Source organism: Ursus maritimus, unplaced genomic scaffold (genome assembly GCF_017311325.1).
Source record: "Ursus maritimus isolate PB19 unplaced genomic scaffold, ASM1731132v1 scaffold_17, whole genome shotgun sequence".
Lineage (NCBI taxonomy): Eukaryota > Metazoa > Chordata > Mammalia > Carnivora > Ursidae > Ursus > Ursus maritimus.
This window is the reverse complement of record NW_024424119.1, coordinates 55156980-55179323: the sequence shown is the minus strand read 5'-3', so window position 1 is coordinate 55179323 and position 22344 is coordinate 55156980. Positions and strand designations below refer to the sequence as shown.

Here is a 22344-nt window from a genome sequence, read left to right as displayed (position 1 = left end):
GTTGAATTAACAGATGAAAGATGGTCAATGTGTTATTTGTTATAGGGAAAATCTGGAAATAACTTAAATGTCCAACAGGTAAATGGGTTAAATAGGTCACGGCATATATACGAGATAGAAATTATGCAGCCATTACAAATAACATTTATATAAGATTTCCAGTAATACTGGAAAAGTCATAAGAGATAGTGTTAAATGAAATAGAGTAGAAGACAAAAAACCCTGAAGGACCTATAACCGAAATGCAGTAACTGTGGGGTGCAATGCGTGATTTTAGAATATATCACTTTCATAATAAGAGCTTGCTTTTAAAATGAAAGAAAAACAAACATAATTACTTAAACTGAGAACTGGAAGGCACTTAAAAATACATGTGGTTTCTTTACAGGTCCCTAAATTCTTTTCAACATTAAAAACATGGCAGTTGATGGATACATAACCAGTGTGCTTGCCAACAGGTTATCCAGGAGAGAAGACGAATAGACTTTTACAGATAAGAAGATGGAGTGAGACATTTTAATTCACACGTTAACATCCACATTGAAAGTACAGCCTTGCTTTTCCAGAACCAAATCCTTTCCTTGTTCTTAATTTAAAAAGTCAACAGAAGTCCTCCCCTTTAATTTAAATCCAGCTTATTTTGAATGCACAACATCGACACCGAACTTACTGCAGATGCTTTAAGCAAGACTCAGCAGCAAGGAAAATGCTGACACATCTGTACGAAAACCCAGCATTTGTTTTGAGGAAACACAAAGGGACGGCTGCACCCCACAGAGAGAGACTGTACCTTGTGTGGCGGTGACGTTAGAAGACGGGGTTGGTGTGATTATCCCAAAATTAAAGCCAGTCCTAGGGAGCGCAAGAAGAGAAGTTAAAGAGGAACAAACACCTGGGGCACAATATTGCCCTTTTAATGTCACATTTTACGACTCATTCATACGATCGATCTGCTCATAGAACTTACAACTGAGAAGATAAATGACAGCAGAGTAAAAGCGTGGATCTCGAAGGCAGTAAAGGGCTCAGAGGGACAGCTGGGCTTTCCACGGCAGAGTCTAGGTAGGGCCCTGTGCCAAGGAAAGCTAAGGAGCAGTTGTGGAAACGCGTCGGGAATGTGCACGCGGGCACGGTGGCTAGGGCAGACGGCGTGACTCGTGACGGAGGCAAGGGAGCCGGGCCAGGGAGAACCCCTTATACCCCACCCCGAGGTCAGAGAGCTCATCAGGAGCGCGCCACACTGCCAGGGGGCAGGGAGGAAAGCATGAAATAGAAGCCACGACCCCTGCTGTTTGGACAGAACTCTTAGTTCTTGGCTGGGAAAATATGGTTCAAACCCTCTCCAGACTCCTTTTATCAACCCCTCTCTCCTATTGTAGATTTTCTTTAAACTGTAAGTAAAGACACCACAGCCAAAGGAGAAAATTCAGCACATGCATGAACCAGAAGAGACTACTCACTGTGATAAAAGTTCAAACAGCAAATTTAAAACCACAGCTTTAAAGCATAAAGGGCCAAGCATATCAAATATGGTATTGTAAGGAAATAGGTGTTTCTCTCCCGTCACTGCCTTCCGAATGGACCAAGACCATCTAAGAGGATGTATTAAATATTTTATCATATTTTTTAAAAAACCCTTTTTTTGTCTCAACCTTGGTGAAGAAATTTTTATCTACTAGAGGTAAGCCACTGACTGAGTGACCCAAACTTTTTCACCTTATCTTAAAAAAGGGAAGAAGAATATCCATTTACACAAGTAAAGATTATCAGCCTTTGTGAAAGTAGCAATAACGCCTGGCACTGACCTACTCTTTAAAATGGGCTCCAAACTATCTTTGAGAAGTATAAAACGCAATGATTTACGCTAAAGAAAAAATAATATATAACTTCCCCCCTCAACTTCTATTCTAACACCCCTCTTTGCTCTTTATGTGTTAGGCTGAATGACACTTAATGTGTCACATCAGGGAAGAAACTGTGGTTAATGTGATTCCAGTCATAAAAGCATAAAACAGAAGCTCCAGAGGCTCTCCTAATGGAACTGAACACGCAACCCTTCAAGGGCAAAACAATCTTTGGCTAGGTTTTTCTCTCTGCTCCAGAGAGCCTAGCTCCCTGCTAAAGGCACCTTCCACAGGGCTCCACACAAGTGCCTCCAGCACAGAGAAGAGGCACTGTCCCTCTGAGGTTAATCAAGGCTCCCTTGGGAAGAAGGTTAGAACACTCTTTTGTTTTTAAAAATGACTCAACTTTACAAGTACAGCCATCATTACTTTTAGAAAAATGAAACAGGAACACTTCCCCATATCTATGTAAGACCCAGATGTCCCAATGGTTACGGTCTTTCCCCACCTTCTCTCAGTTTAATGTAGTGACCTCTCGAACAGTAAAGCCAATCCAAATGTCACACCTAGCCCCCAAATGGTGTCTGAATGCAAGTATGTCACGGTGATAAGCTAGAAGATCAGCCACAGAATCTGACACAGACCTACTGTCCAAAGAAAAGGAGGCTTATCCTAAAAAACAAAGCAAAGAAATACAGAGTAACAGACGTATACACTTGAACTGAAAACGGGAAATACAGCTGGCCCTTGAACAATGCAGGGGTTAGGGGACACCCACCCCCGTGCAGTTGAAAATTCGCATGTAACTTTTGACTCCCCAAAACGTAACTACTAATAGCCTATTGTTGACGGGAAGCCTTACTGGCAACATCAACAGTTGATGAATACTTATTATATGCATTATATCCTGTACCTTACAATACAGTAAGCTAGAGAAAAAAACATTAAGAAATCGTAAGAGAAAAGACATCTATGGTACTGTACTGCATTTATCAGGAAAAGAAAATCTGCGTGTAAGTGGGCCTGCGCCATTCAAACCCATGTTGCTCAAGGGTCAGCTGTAGATTTACGTGAGGACAGTAAGCTGCTGCTACTATTATCAGATGCATTATTGACGTGATAAGAACTCCGGGTTCATATGCAGTTAGTAAGCAGATAAATATACCTCTGACTGTAAGACTGGGGGAAGCTATCTATAAGGTTGCTGGCGATCTGCCATGAAATTTAAGCTCATTACTGACCCTGCTGGAGAAAACGAGAAAGACTTGCTGAGCTGCCCAGCAGCAGGCGGGGGAGAAGTCACAGCTGTTTCTATCTTGGCTGCCCCTGGCCCTGAAATCATGGGAAAGAAAATAAGAACATTACAACAAAGCTATTAGAAACACCGTTCCAGTGTGTGATTCTGTGCAGTCCCAGCTGTGTGGTGCCACACAGAGGAGCGCAGCCCCAGCCTGTGGGCCCCACCGTGCTCTCCCGACGGGTCAGGTCAGGGGTCAGGGGCCAGGGAAGCGGGTGCGTTCCAAACTCATGCACAAGGCCTCTGAACTTGCTCATTGGCCCTGTCAGTGTTAATTCCAAGCCAACACATGCCTCACCCTCCTTTGCAGAAGAGCTATCAAAATAATTCCAGGGCAGTTTAAATTGAAACCTTTGAAAGTAGTTTTATAATTTTATAAGATATAATTTATAATGAAGTTTTATAATTATGGAAAAGTAATATATACTGAAGGAAAAAAATCCAAAGAGAAATAGATTAATATGCAAAATATCTCTGAGTAGTGACTTCATGGCCATCTGCTTTCTCCCTACATTCCTGTATTTCTCATAGAGGATAGTTTTATATTTAACAAATAGCTTTCTTTTTCATTCCAAAAGTAATACATGATTGCTATAACGCAGTCAAGTGTAGAATGCTAAAAGTGCAATCCAACCTCTTCCTCATGTTCAATTTCACTGTAAGCACTCATGAACAATTTGGGATATTATCTTCAATCTCCCCCTTACTGCTTCACTTTAAAAGAGGGAGGGAGAGCAAACACTTTATCTAAAAAGCCCAAACCAGGGTGCCTGGGTGGCTCAGTCGGTTAAGTGTCTGACTCTTGATCTCAGCTCAGGTCTTGATCTTGGGTTCCTGAGTTCAAGCCCCAAGGTTCAGCTCCACGTTGGGCATGGCACCTACTTTAAAAAAAAAAAAACAAAAAAAAAAAACCCCAAACTAAATCAAACGTAAGAAAAAGTACATTCTCTTCAAATGAGTCTGGGATATATATTAGTAAAATTATTTTAAAAACTACTATAGTGCAATGTGGTGTGTATTAAGGATATTCAATGCAACCTTGCTTATAATCTTGAAAAATCAGAAACAATCTAAACTATCAGCACAGTACTCATAGAACTTAACAGGGTGCAAATCCTAGGCTACAGCTGAAACAGCAAGGCAGAGCTGTGTCAGAGGTGGAAAGATGAATAGAGTGTTTATTGCAATGGGGGGAGGGTTAACATATACAGAACATGCCATTTTCATTTAAAAAACAACAATGAAGTAATCTTCAAGATATACAAATTAAATCATTAAAGGTTGTTATTTCTGGAATACGAATTTAATGGGCAGCTTTCACTTTCTACATTATATGTCTCTTCAATGTAAATTTTTTTGAGCATCTAGCTTTATAATCAGAAAAAACAATGAAGGTTATTTCCATTCTTGATAAAAGAACTATAGAGGTTTCAGAAAAAAATTTTTAAAGAAACTTGTGTAAACTTTTACATAGTATTTTTCGGGGAAATTTTTCTGCCTCCAAAAGTCCTTTTCCTTTGATTATCCAGCAAGTGAAAACAGAAGTAAACGCCCAACAATGAAAGACGATATTTCACAATCGCCGCTACATGATGAATTTCAGAAATGTCTGGGCAAGTCACGCTGTGTAAGATGTATGGGAAGCAAAGTTTCTTTGATTTCCTTAGTTCTTAGGTTCGGGAGTGACAAAAAGCCCTTCAAAACAGCCCTTGAAAGAAGCTGGGATATAGGGTCTTTCAAAACTTTCCGAAACATTAGCCAGAAATGGAAACAAACTTAATTTGAATCCTAAATGATTCCAAAGCCTTTGACAACTCTGCCTAATTTTTCCTTCAGTCAACTTTATTTTTTTTTCTTAAAGATTTTATTTATTTATTCGACAGAGATAGAGACAGCCAGCGAGAGGGGGAACACAAGCAGGGGGAGTGGGAGAGGAGGAAGCAGGCTCCCAGGGGAGGAGCCTGATGTGGGGCTCGATCCCAGAACGCCGGGATCACACCCTGAGCCGAAGGCAGACGCCCAACTGCTGTGCCACCCAGGCGCCCCTCCTTCAGTCAACTTTAGATCCCAGTCAAGATTGCTACACACCTCCTTCTCATGGAGAGCTTAGAAGGCAACAACGGTGACTCTGCACTAATCTAAATTCTAGAATACGACTTTGGCGTACATACTAATGGTTTTCTTCTGAGTGCAAGGACTACTAACTGAAGATAAACCCAGTATCTAGTCAGACAGCTTTCAATTACAGAGAAAGTTAGAATGACAGTATGGCTGAACAGAGATGATGGAAAGTGGGCTGCTGATGTGGGGGGTTCAGTCTCCAACAGAATCTGCCTGGAGACCCACTTGAGAGCATGAATGAAAACAAAGGCCGGAGTCCCAGGTGTGGTGAAAACTCAGAGCTCTGGGCCACACAAGAGCCCCGAAGCAGAAAGTAACACATGCGGAATTAACCTTATAAAAAAAGGCGCCAACAGAAGGGGGTGCTGAGGAAGACCCCATATCAACATCAGGTTAAACATCACCTTGTGCTTCAAGGTGGTTTGGGCAACGTGGAACCCTTGAGCAAAGCCTTGGTCGAAGGGTGACTCCAAAAACTACGAATTTTAGTTAAGACTAACTAAGCTTGAGTGGGTATTGGAAAGTACATGAGGTCATGAAATCTGATGCTGACATCACATCTACTCTGCCATCTTTTATCACAACACATCTGTTTTACCTTCTGCACTTTACCAGCTTTGAGTTAGCAGTGTGACCCAAGAGGACTTTTCATCCCTTTTAGTAGAAGAATATAGTTCACATTCCACTCCACTCCCCTCCCCTCTTGACTTTCCAGCAAGGCTAGTGAAGACAACACTATTGCTCCTTTTCAGAAAAAGCATTTCCAGGAAGATTTTCTTCTACTGTTCTCAAATTTCAGAAACCTGCAGAGCTGATAAAGGACTCACTGATTTCCTGGAGATTCTTCATTGACTGAGGCTTTCCAAAGATCTCTTTATTTGATTTCCTATGTCAACCGCCTCCGTGCTCTAGAATGCTAAACTGCTATGGGGGGTTTCTTTCACCTTTATTTTCACTAAAACAAAAATGCAAACTGACCTGAAGCTTTATCACCAGATGACAACGGACTAGACACTGGAGTGGGCCCCGACGGCTTTAGGGAATTTATTAGAGATCCCTGTAACAGAACACAAACAGAACATTTATGTGAAACCACTAACCATCCTTTAGAAAAAAGAAACATGTAAAAGGAGAACATCATTTAAAGTAAGCAAGCATAAACACTTCAATTTAGTTCAATTTTTAAAATCCTTACAATTTAAGTGAGTATTTTTAAGTGCCTGCTGTGTGTTAAGAGCGTATTGGAAGATGGAAATAGGAATATCCTGCAAGCTCCAAGAACACAGTCTTGCCTATGTGGCTATTTTCCCAGTGCCCAGCACAGTGCCTGGCACACGAGAGGCCCCGGATTATCATGCAGGTGAATAAGTGAATGAATGAAATGGGTGCTGGCTCTCAATAAATTTATAATAAAATAAAAAGCAAAACTGTTTAACTTCCCCATCTCCAGGGCAATGTTCCTATACTCATGTGTTATCACTTATGCCTACCCAGGTGTCCTCCAAGGTCAACACGGAACCCTCCAGAAGCATGACCAAATGCTAAATGCTTAAATGCCATTTTAAGTCATGGCAAACTAAGGCTCAGAGCCATATTGAGAACTCCCAGAGGCAAATTCTGATGTTCAATCTCAAACACAATCTGAAATGACTCATCTCAGAGACATGGAGAGCAGCAGAGAAACCAGGTCTCCTTAGGGAAGATTTCAGAGATGGCTTAATCTACCTTTCAGCCATCTCTGATTGTTCTTTTCTGGACTGTTTAATTGTTTACCTGTTTACAATACAACCTATTTTTCTAAGGAACAATGTTTATCAGGCAAGAACCTAAATGTAGATATAACGAAGATTACTGAATAGACAGGCTCTGAAAAACAGACATTGTCGGAGAAAGCCAGAGAAGCCACTCCCCAGACACCGATCCTGAAAGGCGCAGTGTAAAAGCCAGATGGCAAGAAGGTACAAGAGCTGGGCACCAGCTCCAGCATTTCCTGATCATGCGAGCTTGCGTCAGTCACTTGCGCCTCAGCTTCTTCATCAGTGAAACACATTTAAACACCTGCCCCGTTGTACTGCACATGGTTGTCATATGGGTTAACGAAGATCATGCTAAGTGAAGGTAAATTAGAAACCCAGTAACCTGAGCAATGATAACATACTAGAATTGTGACCCAAGACGACTAGATGCAGAATGTCAAACGGCATGAGAAGACGTCAGGTCCCGACTGACCTACTATGTCAAGATCGGCATAAATTATAGGGAAAGGTTCACAGGTCTTTGTCGGCCTTATAGTTTGTTTAAACGAAGTCAGGACTTAAAACAGTACTGTCTTCAGTTTCAAAGACAGACACTGCATGGCTGGTCACAAAAGCAAAGGTCAGTAAGTCACCTGCTTAGCCTGGTTAGCAGCTGCTGGGGTCGTCGCGGGGTGAGGGGTCTTGGCTGCAGAGTATGGCATCGAAGAACTGAAAAACACAAAAGCATATGCTCAAGGGAGAGGCACGTGGTGGAGATTGCATTCATCCTTGATCCTACCTTCTATCCAAGAAATGATACCAATTTTGGGTACAATAGGTCAGGGACCCTAACCAAAGTCAGGTGACACTTTTCTGAAGAATAAATTCTTTAAATAAAATCTGAGTCTTTAGCATAAAAGTCAAAGCAGTGAACTTAAAACTTTTTTTTTCTTCCTGAAAGCCTAAGAAAAAAAGTTAAAACTCTTCAGAAGTAGAGTTTTTTCTTATCTGGAGAGTCAGCCTTTTTTATCCTCTTCCTTCCCCCATCGCTGGTTCTAGACTCTGTGGCGCATGCTGATTCTCTTCTCCAAGCCTGAGAAAATGTTCGACAGGATCCATGGGATATATAGGAACTGCTGCGATAAATGGCTCCAAGGTGTTCCTCGAAGAGGAGACAGCAGCCACCCCCCGAGCCCAGTGCCCACCGGGCAGCACACAAGAGAGTCAAAGGCACCGCTATATCACGTAACCTGCACCTTCGCTGCGGTCTGGAAAGTGCGTCCCTGATTTGTAGAAAAGAGATCTTCCGCTAACCTGGAACGCAGTATGCAGTGAACTCTAATTTCAGTAATTGTTTAGTGTTAACGTGTGAGGGAACAGACCTGCTTGCTTAATGCAATCATGGATAAAAGCTCTATTCTTGGTTCCTGGGAGCAATTTATTTATCTGACCTCAGTCCAGAGCTACTTTGGTAAGAACAGCAGTAGTAGCTGCAGGATCTAGTTTTATTTTTCAGAAATCCCCCTAGAATAGGGAGGCTTGCTATTTTTCCACCAAAAAATTAACTTGGAAGAGGAAAGACAAAAATAAGTCCAGGCCTCAGAGAAGAAAATTATCAAATGATGTAACGATCTTACAAGCTCATGACTCTGCTGGATTAACACAGGAGCCCTCCTAAACTTTATGAGATTGAGAGACAAGAAAAAATGGAGTTTTTTGCAATGAAACATTCCCTTTGCTTTTCCGTGAAGACAGAAGAAGCTATAAACGTGTTCTCTGAAGGAACACATCTCTGCTCCCCTGAGATGTTCCACCACAGAGAGAAGGAATGTGGGAGCGGGGTTGCTGGGGCTGAGAAAGCCCCGGGTAGACACGGCCGACCTGGGTAAAGATGTGGTTCGAGCTCATAAAAATCACAAGGGAAATGAAAATCTTTTATGCTTTCCCAAAGACAAACAAAAAAGAAATTATAAGTAAAAATAAAAGCAGCAATTTATCCAACTTTCGAATATTTTTTATGCCCAAAACTTAGTCATGACGTCATGGTAAATTAAACCATGCACGGAATGGGCTGAGTATAATTACTGTTCTAGTTGCTTGTGATAATGCTATAAAATCTCTTGGGTGTCCTAAATCCCCAAACACACAGCATCAGGAATTCACAGCACCTCCACGCTGGGCCACGTGACAGCCCTGCAGAGAAATGCCGCTCAGCGGAGTCCGCTGACAAACCAATGGACTAGATGGGATCGGCCGTGATCCCAGAGAGCAACAGACAAGAAAGGATGACTGAATTCTACTTTCTAGCAGTACAGGCCTGAGAGGGACGATCAGAACTTCATCTGATATGCTCTGTTCCACACCTGAAAACACAAGTCAGAGCACTGCGAGCAGAAACTGGCAGCGCACCAGAGCTCCAAAGAGACACCGACTGCAGGCGTTCACAGATGACATTACACTATTGGCGACACTTAAGCGCTGCTTTAGAAATGAGTAATGGGGTCGTGCAGGTCACGGAGAATGGTCCAATTTGGTTTCTGGAGAAAAACACTTTCAACGGAATGCAAATCCTCTGGCTCCCAGTCCCAGACCACTCTGATAAAAATTAAGTAACAACCACCCCTAACCTATCCCTAGATGTGGGCTGATGTGCCCATGTTGTCGGGTGTGCATTCTACACACGATTATAAAACTGAATTGTTAAGACCGTGGAGCAAGAAAATGTCACGTAGGCCCTATGAACTTTAACAAGGTAAATATACCGTTGTTGTGAAAGGGGCCAACTACTCATCCTTTCACCTACTTCAACATTTTCTTTTTAAGTAAGCTCCATGCCCAACATGGGGCTCAAACTCACGACTCCATGATCAAGGGTCGCACGCTCTATCAACTGAGGCAGCCAGATGCCTCTATTTCAACATTTTAAAGGGCTTAAAAAACAAGAGCCCTGGTTATGCTTTATTTTGGTAATTCTGCATCATTACCATGAGTATCCGTTATATATTCATTGATGACACAGCAGATCTAAACTGTGAAAGCTACTCAAAACTTAACTAATGAACTAGGAATTCTTTGGTAATCGTTTAAAGAAAGGTAAGGCAAGTGAGGAGAAAGGACAACATCTCAAGAGCAACCGAAGAAACAGACAAAACAAAGATCAGGAGAGAAAAGGAAAGCAGATGATAGAAGATACAGAAAACAAAAGCTATCAGTCCATTTTCTCACCTACCAGATGGACAGTCACCCTGAAGTCTGATAACAAATATGACACTCTGGGCAAAGAGACGGGCAAGCTTGTGGTCATACACGGCTTGTGGGAAGATAAATGATACCACCTCTACAGAGTAAATGTGGCGACAGCTGTCATAATTACATCCATGTATGTCCACAAGTACACAGGCGCCTCCGTGGCCTCCACAGTCCTGCACCGGAGAGTTTATCCTACAGATACAGCTAGCTGCAAGCATGAAAAATGATCAATGTGTCCAATTATTTATCCCAGCATCGTTGGTAACAACCCAAGAGGAGCATCCCCAATGTCAGTTAGTGGAGAAAAAAAAGCTATCAGTTCATTTTTAGGAGTTTCTCATGTCTGTCAGTGGAGACAGTAACTACCAACCACTGTTCCCTATCGGTAAATTTTATGTCCTTGAAGATTCAAAATATTTTCCAAAATATCATTAAAAGTCTTCTAACCCAGACTGCGGTTCTTGCATGAATGTCCAGGTGCCAAATGACTTAAATAATGTAAAGTTGGAACTGCTTTAGAGTTCTGAGAAAGGCCTATAAAAACGGGATTCTGTTAAGAATCCATAAGAACATGGAAGATGTTCACAATTAATAATGTTTCATGATTAAGCTGAAAGAGGAGGTTACAAAGCAGTATGTATTCAAACTTCACTTTAAAAAACTAAATTTTCAGAGAATAAAGATGAATAATACGCAGTGACTGAACCTTTGTGATGGGAATAAAGGTGATTTTAATTTTGTTCTTTTTAACTATCTGCTTTTTATAATGTCTACAACGAACACTTATATAATCAGTAAACATAAGGATCAAAGTTTTTTTTAAGGTTATGGTTGTTACCAAAGTTAAAGTGGGTCAACAACTTTAAGTCAGTGAAAGAAAAAACTGTCAACCTAGAATTCTTGGTGAAAATATCCTTTAAAAACAAAAGCGATATAAAGACTTTGGCAAACACATGAAAGCTGCAAGAATTCATATCTACACCTGAAGAAATGTTAGAGGAAGGCCTTCAAGCAGAAGGGAAACCATAGCAGACAGAGACATGGGGCTAAACAAAGAAATGAAGGGCACTAGAAATGATAAAACCATCTGGGTAAGCAAAAGAGGTTTTTCTTATTTAAGAGATAATCAACTATTTATAACGACGTATTATGGAACTGATAACACAGGTGGAAGTAAAAACGTACAATGATGACAGCACAAAGGTGGGGAGGGCAGAAATAGAAGAATACTGCTGTAAGATTCTTACACAGTATTTTTAAAAAAGATTTTATTTATTTGAGAGAGAGAGAAAGAGCAAGACTGCATGAGCAGTGGGGAGGGACAGAAGGGAGAAGCAGACTCCCCACTGAGTGCCCCCCCAACCCCCGACATGGGGTACAATGTCACTCGGAGACAAACTGGGGTAAGTTAAAGATGTATACTGCAAACCCTCATGCAACCATATAAATAACACACAGTGTTAGAGCTCATAAGACAACAAAAAAGATAGAATCATAAAAAATACTTAACCCCAAAGAAGTTGCAGAAAAAGAGGAAAAATGGAACAAAGAACAGATGAAACAAACAGAAACCAAACAGCAATATGATAGATTAAAACCAACATCATAAAATCACATTAAATATAAATGGATTAAGTACTCCGATAAAAAGTCACAGATTGTCAGACTGGATAAAAAGCAAAGACCCAACTATATGCTGTCTATAAGAAATACATTTTAAATATAAAGGCACAAAATAGATTCAAAATAAAAGGATGGGAAAAAGATATACCATACTAGCACCAAACAAAGAAAGCTGGATTGGCTACATTAATGTATGAGAAAGTAGATTTCAGAGCAATTAATCTTACCAGGGATAAAGAGGGTCATTTTTATAATGATAACTGGGTCATTTCATCAAAAGAATGTAAGAATCCTAAACGTTTATGCAACCAATAACTAACTTCAACAGGACACAAAAACTGATAGCACTGTTAGGTAAATAAGCAAATCCACAACCATAGTTGAAAATCTCAACACCACTTTCAGGAACTGACAGAATAAGTAGATAAAATCATTGAGAATATAGAACACTTGAATAACACTATCAACCATCTTAACTTAATTGACATTTATAGAACACTCCAAACAACAAGAACAGAGTATGTGTTCTTTTGAAGTGCACAGAGGACATTTACCAAAATGACGGATATTCTAGCTCAGAAGTTGGCCAACTACAGAACAATGACCAACTGCCTGTTTTTATATCTAAAGTTTTATTGTTAACAGCCACGTCTATTCATTTACGTGTTGTCTATGGCTGCATGCAGACTACAGTGGCCAAGATGAGTAGTTGAGACACAGACCACATGTCCTGCAAGCCTGAAATACTTACTGTATGGCCCTTTAAGAAAAACCTTCCTGATCTCAGTTCTTTTTTTTCTCTTTATTCTGTTAACATGATGTATTACATTGATTGATTTTCTTTCTTTTTTTTTCAGTCATGAAAGAAGTCCCAATAAATCGAAAGACTTCGAGTCATACAAAACATATTCTCTGCTCACAATGGAATTAAGTTAGAAATAACAAAAAGATATCTAGAAAACATCCAATTATTTAGAAACTAAATAACACACTTTTAAATAATCCATACGTATACATATATTTTTTAAAAACCCAAAGGATAAATTCAAAAGTATTTTGAACTGAATGAAAATGAAAACGTAACATATTCAAAATCTGTGGGATGTAACCAGAGTGGATCTAAGCTAGAAGGGTATAGCACCAAATGCCTGTGTTAGAAAAGAATGGTCATAGATCAATGACCTTAGTTTCCACCTTAAAAAACTAGAAAAAGAAGAGCAAATGAAACCCAAAGCAAACAGAAAAATGAAAAAAAAAAAAAAAGATAAAGTAGATAAATAATGGAAAAAAAATCAGTGAAACCAAAAGTTGGTTCCTTGAGATGAATAAAATTGATAAACCTTTAGCCACACTGATAAGGAGGAGAAAAAAAAAAAAAAGATATAAATTACCACTAACAGGAAAGATGGAAGTGAAATCACTATGAATTCTAAACACATTGAGAGGCTACTAATATGGGACTGTTATGAAAAACTTAACGCCAACAGATTCAACAACTCAAATAAAATGGACAAATTTCCTGAAAGACCAACTACCAAAGTTCACTCAAAAAGAAGTAGGTAAGCTGAAGAGTCCTACAGCTATTAAAAAAACTGAAAATATTAAGACCAGATAGCTCTACTAGTGACTTCTACCAAACATTTAAGGATGAAATAATAACAAATCTACATAAACTCTTCCAGGAAATTGAAGAGGAAAGAATACTTCCCAACTCACCCTACAAGGCCAGCATTGTTCTGATACCAAAATTGAACAAAGACATCACAAGAAAATCTACACAATAATATCCTTCATTAAGACATATGCAAACAGAATTTTAGCAAATGGAATCCAACCATATACAAGGGCAATGCATTGTTATCAAAGATTGGTTTGCAATCAAAAACCAATCAATGTGACGAGGCTATCAAGACAACTTAATGGGGGAAATAGAGTCTTTTTGACAAATGGTCCTGGGACAACTGGATATCCACTGGCCAAAGAATGAAGTTGGACCACAATGTGACACTATTTACAATAATTAAGTCAAAATGGATCAAAGACCTAAATATAAGAGCTAAAACTAAAAGATTTAGAAGAAAACATAGATGTAAATCTTTATGACCTTTGATTAGGCAATGGTTTCTTAAATATGACATCCAAAGCACAGGCAAAATACATACATACAAACACACATATATACATACATACATAAATAAGCTGAACTTCATTAACATTAAAACTTTTGTGATTCAAAGGACACTATCAAGAAAGTGAAGAACCATCTGAGGAATGGGAGACAAACGATCCATTTAAAAAATGGGCAAAAGATCTAAAGGGACATTTCTCCAAAGAAGACACAAATGGCCAGTAAGCACAAATGGACGCCCAACATCATTAGCCATTAGGAAATGCATATTAAAACCACAGGAGATACCACTTAACAGCCAACTAGGAGGACTATAATCAAAAACATGGATAGTACAAGTGTTGGTGAGGATATAGAGAAAATGGAACTCTCATTGCTGTTGGGAATGTAAAAGGGTGTAGCTGCTTTGGAAAATAGTTTGAACTATGTTTAGCCTAAAAAGCTAAATACTGAATTAACAATTTGATCTAGCAATTCTACTTTTTTTTTTTTTTAAAGATTTTATTTATTTGAGAGAGAGAGAGAGAGAGCGCGTGTGCACACACAAGCACACATGAGCAGGAGGAAAAGAGCAGAGGGAGAGGGACTCAATCCCACGACCCTGAGATCATGACCTGAGCTGAAATCAAGAGTCAGATGTCCAACCAACTGAGCCAGCCAGGTGCCCCTAGCAATTTTGCTTCTAAAACATTACCCAAAATACTTGAAAGCAGGGACTCAAACAGACACTTGTATACCACGCAAGGACAGTACACAATGTCTACATTATTCACAATAGCTAAGAGGGGGAAACCCACGTGTCCATCAACAGATGAATGGATAGAGTATATCCATACAATGGAATATTAATCAGCCATAAAAGGACGGAAATTCTGACACATGCTACAACTTGAATGAATCTTAAAAATTCAAACGAAATAAGCCAGACACAAAAGGACCAATATTGTATGATTCCACTTATATGAGGTACCCAGAATAGGCAAATTCTTAGAGACAGAAAATAGGATAAAGGTTACCAGTGACTGCGGAGAGGGGGGAGTGGACAGTTATTTAATGGCACAGGTTCTGTCTGGGATAATGAAAGTTCTGGAAATAAATAGTGGTGAGGCTTACACAACATGGTAAATGACTTAATGTCACTAAAATTCTACAGTTCAAAATGGTTAAAATGATAAATTGGTAAACAGTAAATTTTGTTATGTATATATTCCACCACAACGATTCTGTTTCTACCATTCCTTACTCTACTCCTTTCTCAATATAAGGACCAGAAGCTTCCTGCTAAAACCATAGGTCATCACAACTTTTGCTGTTTATCAGAGCTCACAGAATTTTACACTAAACGAAGGTGAATTTTACTACATATAAATGACGCCTCAATTTTAAAAAATTTGGTAAGGTTAAAAAACAAAACAAATCAGATCAGGTCATACAATTGCCCCAAAGCATCCAACAGTCCACAGCCAGGTCCTGACCAAGGCTCACTAGACGTTAGAGGACACAGAACTCCGCCCCTGCCCCCGCTCCGACCTTGGCTCCAGGCGCCCTCCCTCCTGCTCCAGCCACCAGCAGCCTCCTAGCCTTCCCAAACTTGCCAGACACGCTCCTGCTACAGGCCCTGTGCTTAGGGCTTTCTTTAGGATACTCATGAGACCTGCCTGCTCTCTGAACTTTCGGTCTTTACTCAAATGTCAAGTATCAAAAGCCACTGGAAGGCAGAATTTTATGTAAGACAGGAAGATCCAGCTTAATGGTGAAAGCAATATGGTCTGGTGCTTCTGAGATACTTTAGTCATTAACCAGGGAGGAGAAGCACCTTCTTTGGCCACCCTCTTTAAAATTGTAGCCCACACCCAGATAACAGTCCTTAAATCCACTGCCTACGTCGATTTCTTCCATCACACCTGTCACCATCTTAAACACTGCATATTTGACTTATTCATTTCACTTTTTGTCTTTCCATGACTAGGGCAGGGTTGGTTGGTTGGTTTTTTTTGTCTGTTTTGTTAACTGTTTTATCCCTAGCACCTAGAACAGTGTATTAAGTATTTAATTAAGGGGCGCCTGGGTGGCTCAGTCAGTTGGGCGTCTGACTCTTGATTTTGGCTTGGGTCATGATCTTGGGGTCGTGGAATCAAGCCCTGCATCAGGCTCCACGCTCAGTGCAGAGTCTGCTTTTCTCTCTCCCTCCCTCTCCTTTTGCCCGTCCCCGCTCACGTGCTCTCTCTAAAATAAACTGATTAATTTTTTAAAAAGTATTTAATTATGCATTTGTTGAAATAATAAATAAATGAACACCAAAATTCCTGAAAGAAATGATGTGTCTGGGCACCTGCGTGGCTCAGTCGGTTAAGCGTCTGTCTTCAGCTCATGATCCTGGAGTCCCAGGATCAAGTCCTACATCGGGCTCTCTGCTCAGCAGGGAGTCTGCCTCTCCCTCTGACCCTCCCCCCTCTCATGCTTTCTCTCTCTTAAATAAAATCTTAAAAAAAAAAAAAAGAAAGAAACGATGTGTCTGGTGTGTTTTGGTAACAACCAAAGAAACCAGCAACCCCACATCATTTGGCCTCCCTCTTCACACTCCACCTCCTGCCAAGGTCTCTAGCCATACTGGCCTTCTCTCGACTCTGCCTCAAACGTGCTCTGCTCTGTCCCAGGTGTGGGCTTCCAGATATTCTGCATCTTCTGTCCAGGACACTCTTCTCTCCACGGGCAACTTCTGGTCACTTTCAGCTAAAGTATCTTTCCCTTAACCAACCTCCTCGTCAGCCCAGACTCAAGCAGACTGGCTCGTTATACGCCCACACTTCTTCATCGGACTTACAGTACTGAAACCAAATAACTGCTTGTATAATTGCCAGTTTAGTGGCTGTCTTCCTAAAACATAAGTGCTGTGAAAGCGGGGACTTGGTGAGTCTTCTTCATGACTGCATCCCTAATACCCAGGGCAGGATCACACTCAGAGCAGATGCCTGGTAAGAAGCCGCAGACGCCAAAGTGACTGAGTAGCTGTGGGTTCACACTAGATCAACCCTCTTCCGTAAAACAGGGTGGCTCATCAATGAATGTAATGGATGAAGCCGATGAACATAAGATACGCCAATGACAGAAATATGTAAGCTCATCTTACGACAAGTCTTCCGTACGATACTAATCACAAAAAGTTAAACACAAAGTTAACTACTTAACATACACTTAAGGAAACTACCGCTTACCAGAATCTGAAAGCAGTTTCATAATGAATGCATTTCTCTCTCTAGCTTTCTTACTGGAAGAGGCAGTAAACGCCAATCTGCGTTTATCAGTTACGCTCAGCATTAACGCATTACTCGACACACGGTTACTAAAAATGAACTACATTCCAGGCACCACGCTGGGCATACAAATTCAATAACTGGACTGGAGTCCAAATCCGTAGGGAAGGGAGAGAAGGTTTCTTCAAGACTCCTCTTCGTTTTTTGTGTCTATTTTTCTTAGGTCAGAGAAAAGGGCAAACTTAGATCTGTTCCTCTGACAAAGTCCTGATCAGAGATCTGTTCAGACGAACCAGTTGAGGGAAACAGAATTTAAGAAAAGGCTAAGTGGGGGCACCTGGATGACTCAGTTGGTTGAGCATCTGCCTTTGGCTCAGGTCATGATCCCAGGGTCCTGGGATCGAGCCCCATGTCGGGCTCCCTGCTCAGCGGGAAGTCTGCTTCTCCCTCTCCTTTGGCCCTCCCTCAACTTGTGTGGTCTCTCACTCCCTCTCTCAAATAAAAAATATATTAAAAAAAAAAAAAAGAAAAGGCTAAGTGAAATCACCAAGAGGTGCTTCTTCTCCATGGTTAATGGCTAAAGTATCTCAGAAATACCAGACCATATTGCTTTCACCATTAAGCTGGATTTTCCTGTCTTATGTAATATTCTGCCTTTTGGTGGCTTTTCTTTGCCTTCCCTACACTAGNNNTCTGGCTACAATTCCCAAACTCTAATGCACAGTTCTTTGCCTTGGAAGTTCACAACAACCACAAATGCCATCTTGGTATAAACAGCATACCAAAGCTTCAAGGTCACTACAAGATAGGAAAGTGGGTAGGCTTGTTTTTGGCCGTTAGGATAGCCCTGAGATAACTAAGAAATTCCTGGAACAGGCAGTGTTGATAAACGGACCAACGAGCAATAAAGAGAAGGCCGGTGGACTAGTGAAGCAGGGCCACTTGATAAGGCCAAAATAGGGCAGTGAGCAGACCTGCTCTGTGGGGTGGCAGAGAGCAGGCATGATGTGGAAAAAAACACAGGTCCCGTGGCTGCTCTTCCTGCCGCGGGACTAATCACCAGACACCAACTCCCTGAACGACACTGGTCCTCATCATCCCTATGTTCAAAGTGAAGAAATGCCCCTCAACTGTGCCCGGGACAGGGTGCGGTGGATAAAGAGATCTAACCTAAGAGAACCTAAGGCTCGGCCAGAAACAGCAAGACTGCAGCAGTCCTGCCCCCTGCAGGCAGTCCACAGCTACTACAGAAGAACTCATTGGCTGAAGCACACTCCAAGTAGCAACATACCCCATCGCTGCAGAGGTGGCCGCGGGATTATTCTTCAGTTCCTGCACATTTACCACTTGAGGGACATTCTTCAGAGTTGATTCAGTTAAAGTACTTACAGCTATTTAAACAGAGAAGAGAGAGGCGTATTAATTTCAGTAAAGGGTCACAAATTCCCGCCATACACAAATGAATAACCAGGACAACAAATTCAAGCAAAATGTAATCTTATTATATAAAGGAAATCTACTCTGGGCAGTTCTGCAGCTCTGTGTTCAATGGGAGAGCTGGCCTACTCCATTCATAAACATTATGGGATGAGGTTTTGTGCAATTTAATCAAGTGTTCTAGTTTAGGAAAAAAGAATTCCCTGGCCAGCTTTTATAGAGCAGAGCTGAGCTACCTGCAACACTGTTGGCTCATCCTGGAAAAGGGCAGAAAGAGCTAGAGGATGAGCAGCGTTCAGATTAAGGATTTCTGCCATCCATCCATCCATCCATCCATCCATCCAACCATTCTTTCACACGGGCGGCTTATTATTGCCAGATTCTGTTAGGTGCTGGGAATACAAAAAAAATGTCCAAAATACGGTTTCTTCTCTAAAGGAGCTCACGGCTTAGCGAGACAGGCACATGAATAAGGTGGAAAATGGAGCCTGGACAAGAGGCCTGAATTAAGGAACGGCAACAGGGGTGGGCGTGACACCTCATCTATCTTAGGTGTGTCAGCTCGCGGGTCTTTTTTAGTCCTGTCATTTCAAACTGCGCTCCAAAACACTTAATGACATTTTATAATTAACTACCAAGAAAGTATGAGCAAAGCTCTTGGATCAGTTTTTTGGCACCGCTGAACATGGTGGCCAAGGGGGGGCGGGGGGTGCGACAGCTCACTCACTCCCTCCTTCAGAGAAGCGAGCAGGCTCGTCTTGCCTATGGCTGCACACACTGCATCTTTCACGTTCAAAGGTGCCTACACCTTAGAGATTTTTTTGCTTCCAAAATGATAACAGAGATCACACCACCTCCTGCTGAGTGGAATAATCCTACACCCTGGCAGATTTTCCGTTTATAATCGACTCCATCAGCTTGATTTGGGGCCTATTCAGCACAATGCCAAGATCCTGCTTCCTCCAAGACTTCTATTTTTTCAGAAGGCTCAAAGGTACCTCTTTTTTTTTTTTAAGATTTTATTTATTTGAGAGAGAGAACATGAGCAAGAGAGCAGAACCAGGGGGAGCAGCAAAGGCAGAGGGAGAAGCAGACTCCCTGCTGAGCAGGGAGCCTGATGTGGGGCTCAATCCCAAGACCCCGGGATCATGACCTGAACTGAAGGCAGCCACTCAACCGACCGGGCCACCCAGGTGCCCCATCAAAGGTACCTTAAAAAGTTATCTTGTTTGTGCTGTTTCATAGCTATTTCAGATGCTTTAATAAGGGTTTTAATATTTGAACTTTTCTTAAGAATGCTTTTATAGTAACGGTAATCTTTTTTTGTCTAAATCAAACCACTGTCTCTTTAGTCTTTTAAAAAGAACTGTCCAAAGTGATATGTGTTCTGAGCAATGATAAAACTAAAAAATTATTTTATTCAACTAAAACAAAAATATTTGCTTTCTAGCAGAGTTTCTCGACTTTGGCACTACTGATATTTTCGGCCCGGATAATCCTTTCTTGTGGGGGTGTCCTGTGCATTTGAAGATTTTTTGCAGCATTCCTGACCTCTACCCACCAGATGCCAGCAGCACTGCCAACTGCTAGGAAGGAGTGTGGGGTGCAAAATAGCCTCCACTTGAGAACCACTGGCTTGTACAAACTGATTACTAGTGACAACTGAAGCCCTTGAGGCCAACTAGCTAGAAATCCTAACACAGGAAGTTCTGGATAACCACAAGGCATTGACAAATGCAAGTGCTGACGATGACGAGCTCATCAGAGTCTCCATCTGTAAAGGCTACACTGGCAACCTAAGAAAACAGTGTGCTGAAACAGAAAGAGCACAGGGCTGGAGGCCGGGTTCTGCGGCTTATTGGCTGGGTCACCTTCACTCTCCCCGAACCTGACATTACTCGAAAGCAAAATGGGCACACTAATACCCACCTCCCAGGGTGGCTGGGATCCTTAAGACACCGAGAGACAATTCTAATGTTATCAAGTGATCTAACAGCAAAGATTAATTTGGGGCTCAAAGCAGACATGATTCAAAAGTAGGGATCAACCACCTCATCCCAAAACCACTGATTTCCCCCTCGACTGGATGAGGCGGGTCTAATACCTCCCCTTGAACTGAAAAAGCTTCAGCTCTAGTCTCTGCCTTCTTGGGACCCGCTCCCCAAAGTGGTGGGAGGACTGTCCCATCAGTCCTCTCTTCTCAAGGGCAGCAAAGAGAGCCAGCTGCCTCCTGGGACCTGCTGTGCTGGCCTGCAGTGGCCGCGGCTCACGACCGTGTCTACCTGGGGCCTGGCTGGCCATCTGACGTCTCAGTGCTGCAGCGGCGGCTGCCTGGGGGGCCGAGAGGCTGTGGGAAGGACCGGGGGCACCATGTTTCACGGTTTTTGTGGCAAGCATTGTGCTATCAGCCCCTTGAGGAATGATTTTGCTAGCAGACGTCGACACTGAAGGAAAAAGAAACACTAAGTGAGACAGTTGGTCAGAGAAGAGGAATACACAAAAGTGAAAAGTGGCAAGTCCTCCACTGTGAAGTTGCAGGGAAAACGCTAAGGTTAAAAATGCTTAAGCACGCACACGGAAAAGTACCAGTAAACTCACAGGCTGGCACTTCTTTCAAAGATGCCACATGCGATGTGCCTGCCCACTTCTATTAGCTAAATCCTTGACACAAGCATTTTCTCTGATACGGACTGAGATTAGAACTTTCACGCCAACGCAGGTCAACTCCCTGCTCTCTTCTCGTAAGATCTCTCCATTCGAGCGCCGCCCCATGGGTGTTTGTTCTCTGTTAGAAGTCCCTTCAATGTGAAGTCCTGACACTGAACTGGAGGTGTGACAGCCCGATACCGGTCACCTCTGAGAGCCAATACTGACACCAAGCGTGGCAGCCGGCAAGTTCCGGGGCAGCATATGGCTACAAGGAACGAGCTGAAATGATTTAGGATTTGAAAGGCATGAGTGTGGATGTTGCTTTAGAGCGAGGCAAACAGCCTCCTCCTCTTACTCATGAAAACCCCATTTGTGTGTGTGTTTTTGTTGTTGTTTTTTGTTTGTTTTAATGTATGTATGTAATCTCTCTACCCAACGTGGGGCTCGAACTCATGACCCTAAGATCAAGAGTCGCATGCCTCTCCGACTGAGCCAGCCCGGTGCCCCACACTGGTATTTTAGAAATACCAGCTTGACTCAGCAGAAGAACTGGGCCAGTGTGAGCCCTGCAGGGCCCCTTCTTCCTGCCTCTTTCAGATGTTTAGAATTCAGCTTCTAATTTCTGGACTATTAGCAGAGAGGGGCTGGACTTAGTGGTGTGACAGTATAACAGCCACGTACGGCTCCTCCAGCAGACACAGACCTAACAGGGAGCCCGCAGTGCACTTACTGGACGTTCCCATCACGCCAGGTGAACCATGAATCAGGTGAGATTTAGCGAAAGGCGTTGCCTGCGGCAAGACACCGGGCTGGATGGAAGGGGTGCGCACCACAGGCGCGTGCCGTGGGACCTGCGCCACCGTGTCATCGTCTTTACAGGACGCCCGCGTGTCTTCGCTCTCCAAAGACTGGGAGACGGACGACGTGGAGCTGGCTTCATCCAAGTCTTCATAGTATCTCTGAGATAGGAAGGCTGACCGGGACAGGCTGGCTACCAAGCCCAAAA

The 22344-nt window shown here is 42.1% G+C and overlaps 1 protein-coding gene across 5 annotated transcripts in view; it reads right to left on the bottom strand.

The window, feature by feature from the left end:
- The window catches only part of NUP214 (nucleoporin 214), a 94348-nt gene that overhangs the window by 31322 nt on the left and 40682 nt on the right, over positions 1 to 22344 (bottom strand). For 4 of the 5 annotated variants that reach the window (XM_040632079.1, XM_040632081.1, XM_040632080.1 and 1 more), the window contains exons 22-28: positions 22069 to 22329; positions 20972 to 21133; positions 18544 to 18643; positions 7652 to 7727; positions 6241 to 6319; positions 3086 to 3176; positions 791 to 852 (exon numbers count right to left, since the gene is read on the bottom strand). In XM_040632079.1, coding sequence (XP_040488013.1) covers positions 791 to 852; positions 3086 to 3176; positions 6241 to 6319; positions 7652 to 7727; positions 18544 to 18643; positions 20972 to 21133; positions 22069 to 22329 — 831 coding nt within the window. The remainder of the gene's footprint in view (positions 1 to 790; positions 853 to 3085; positions 3177 to 6240; positions 6320 to 7651; positions 7728 to 18543; positions 18644 to 20971; positions 21134 to 22068; positions 22330 to 22344) is intronic. The other variant, XM_040632082.1, reaches the window with a different exon arrangement.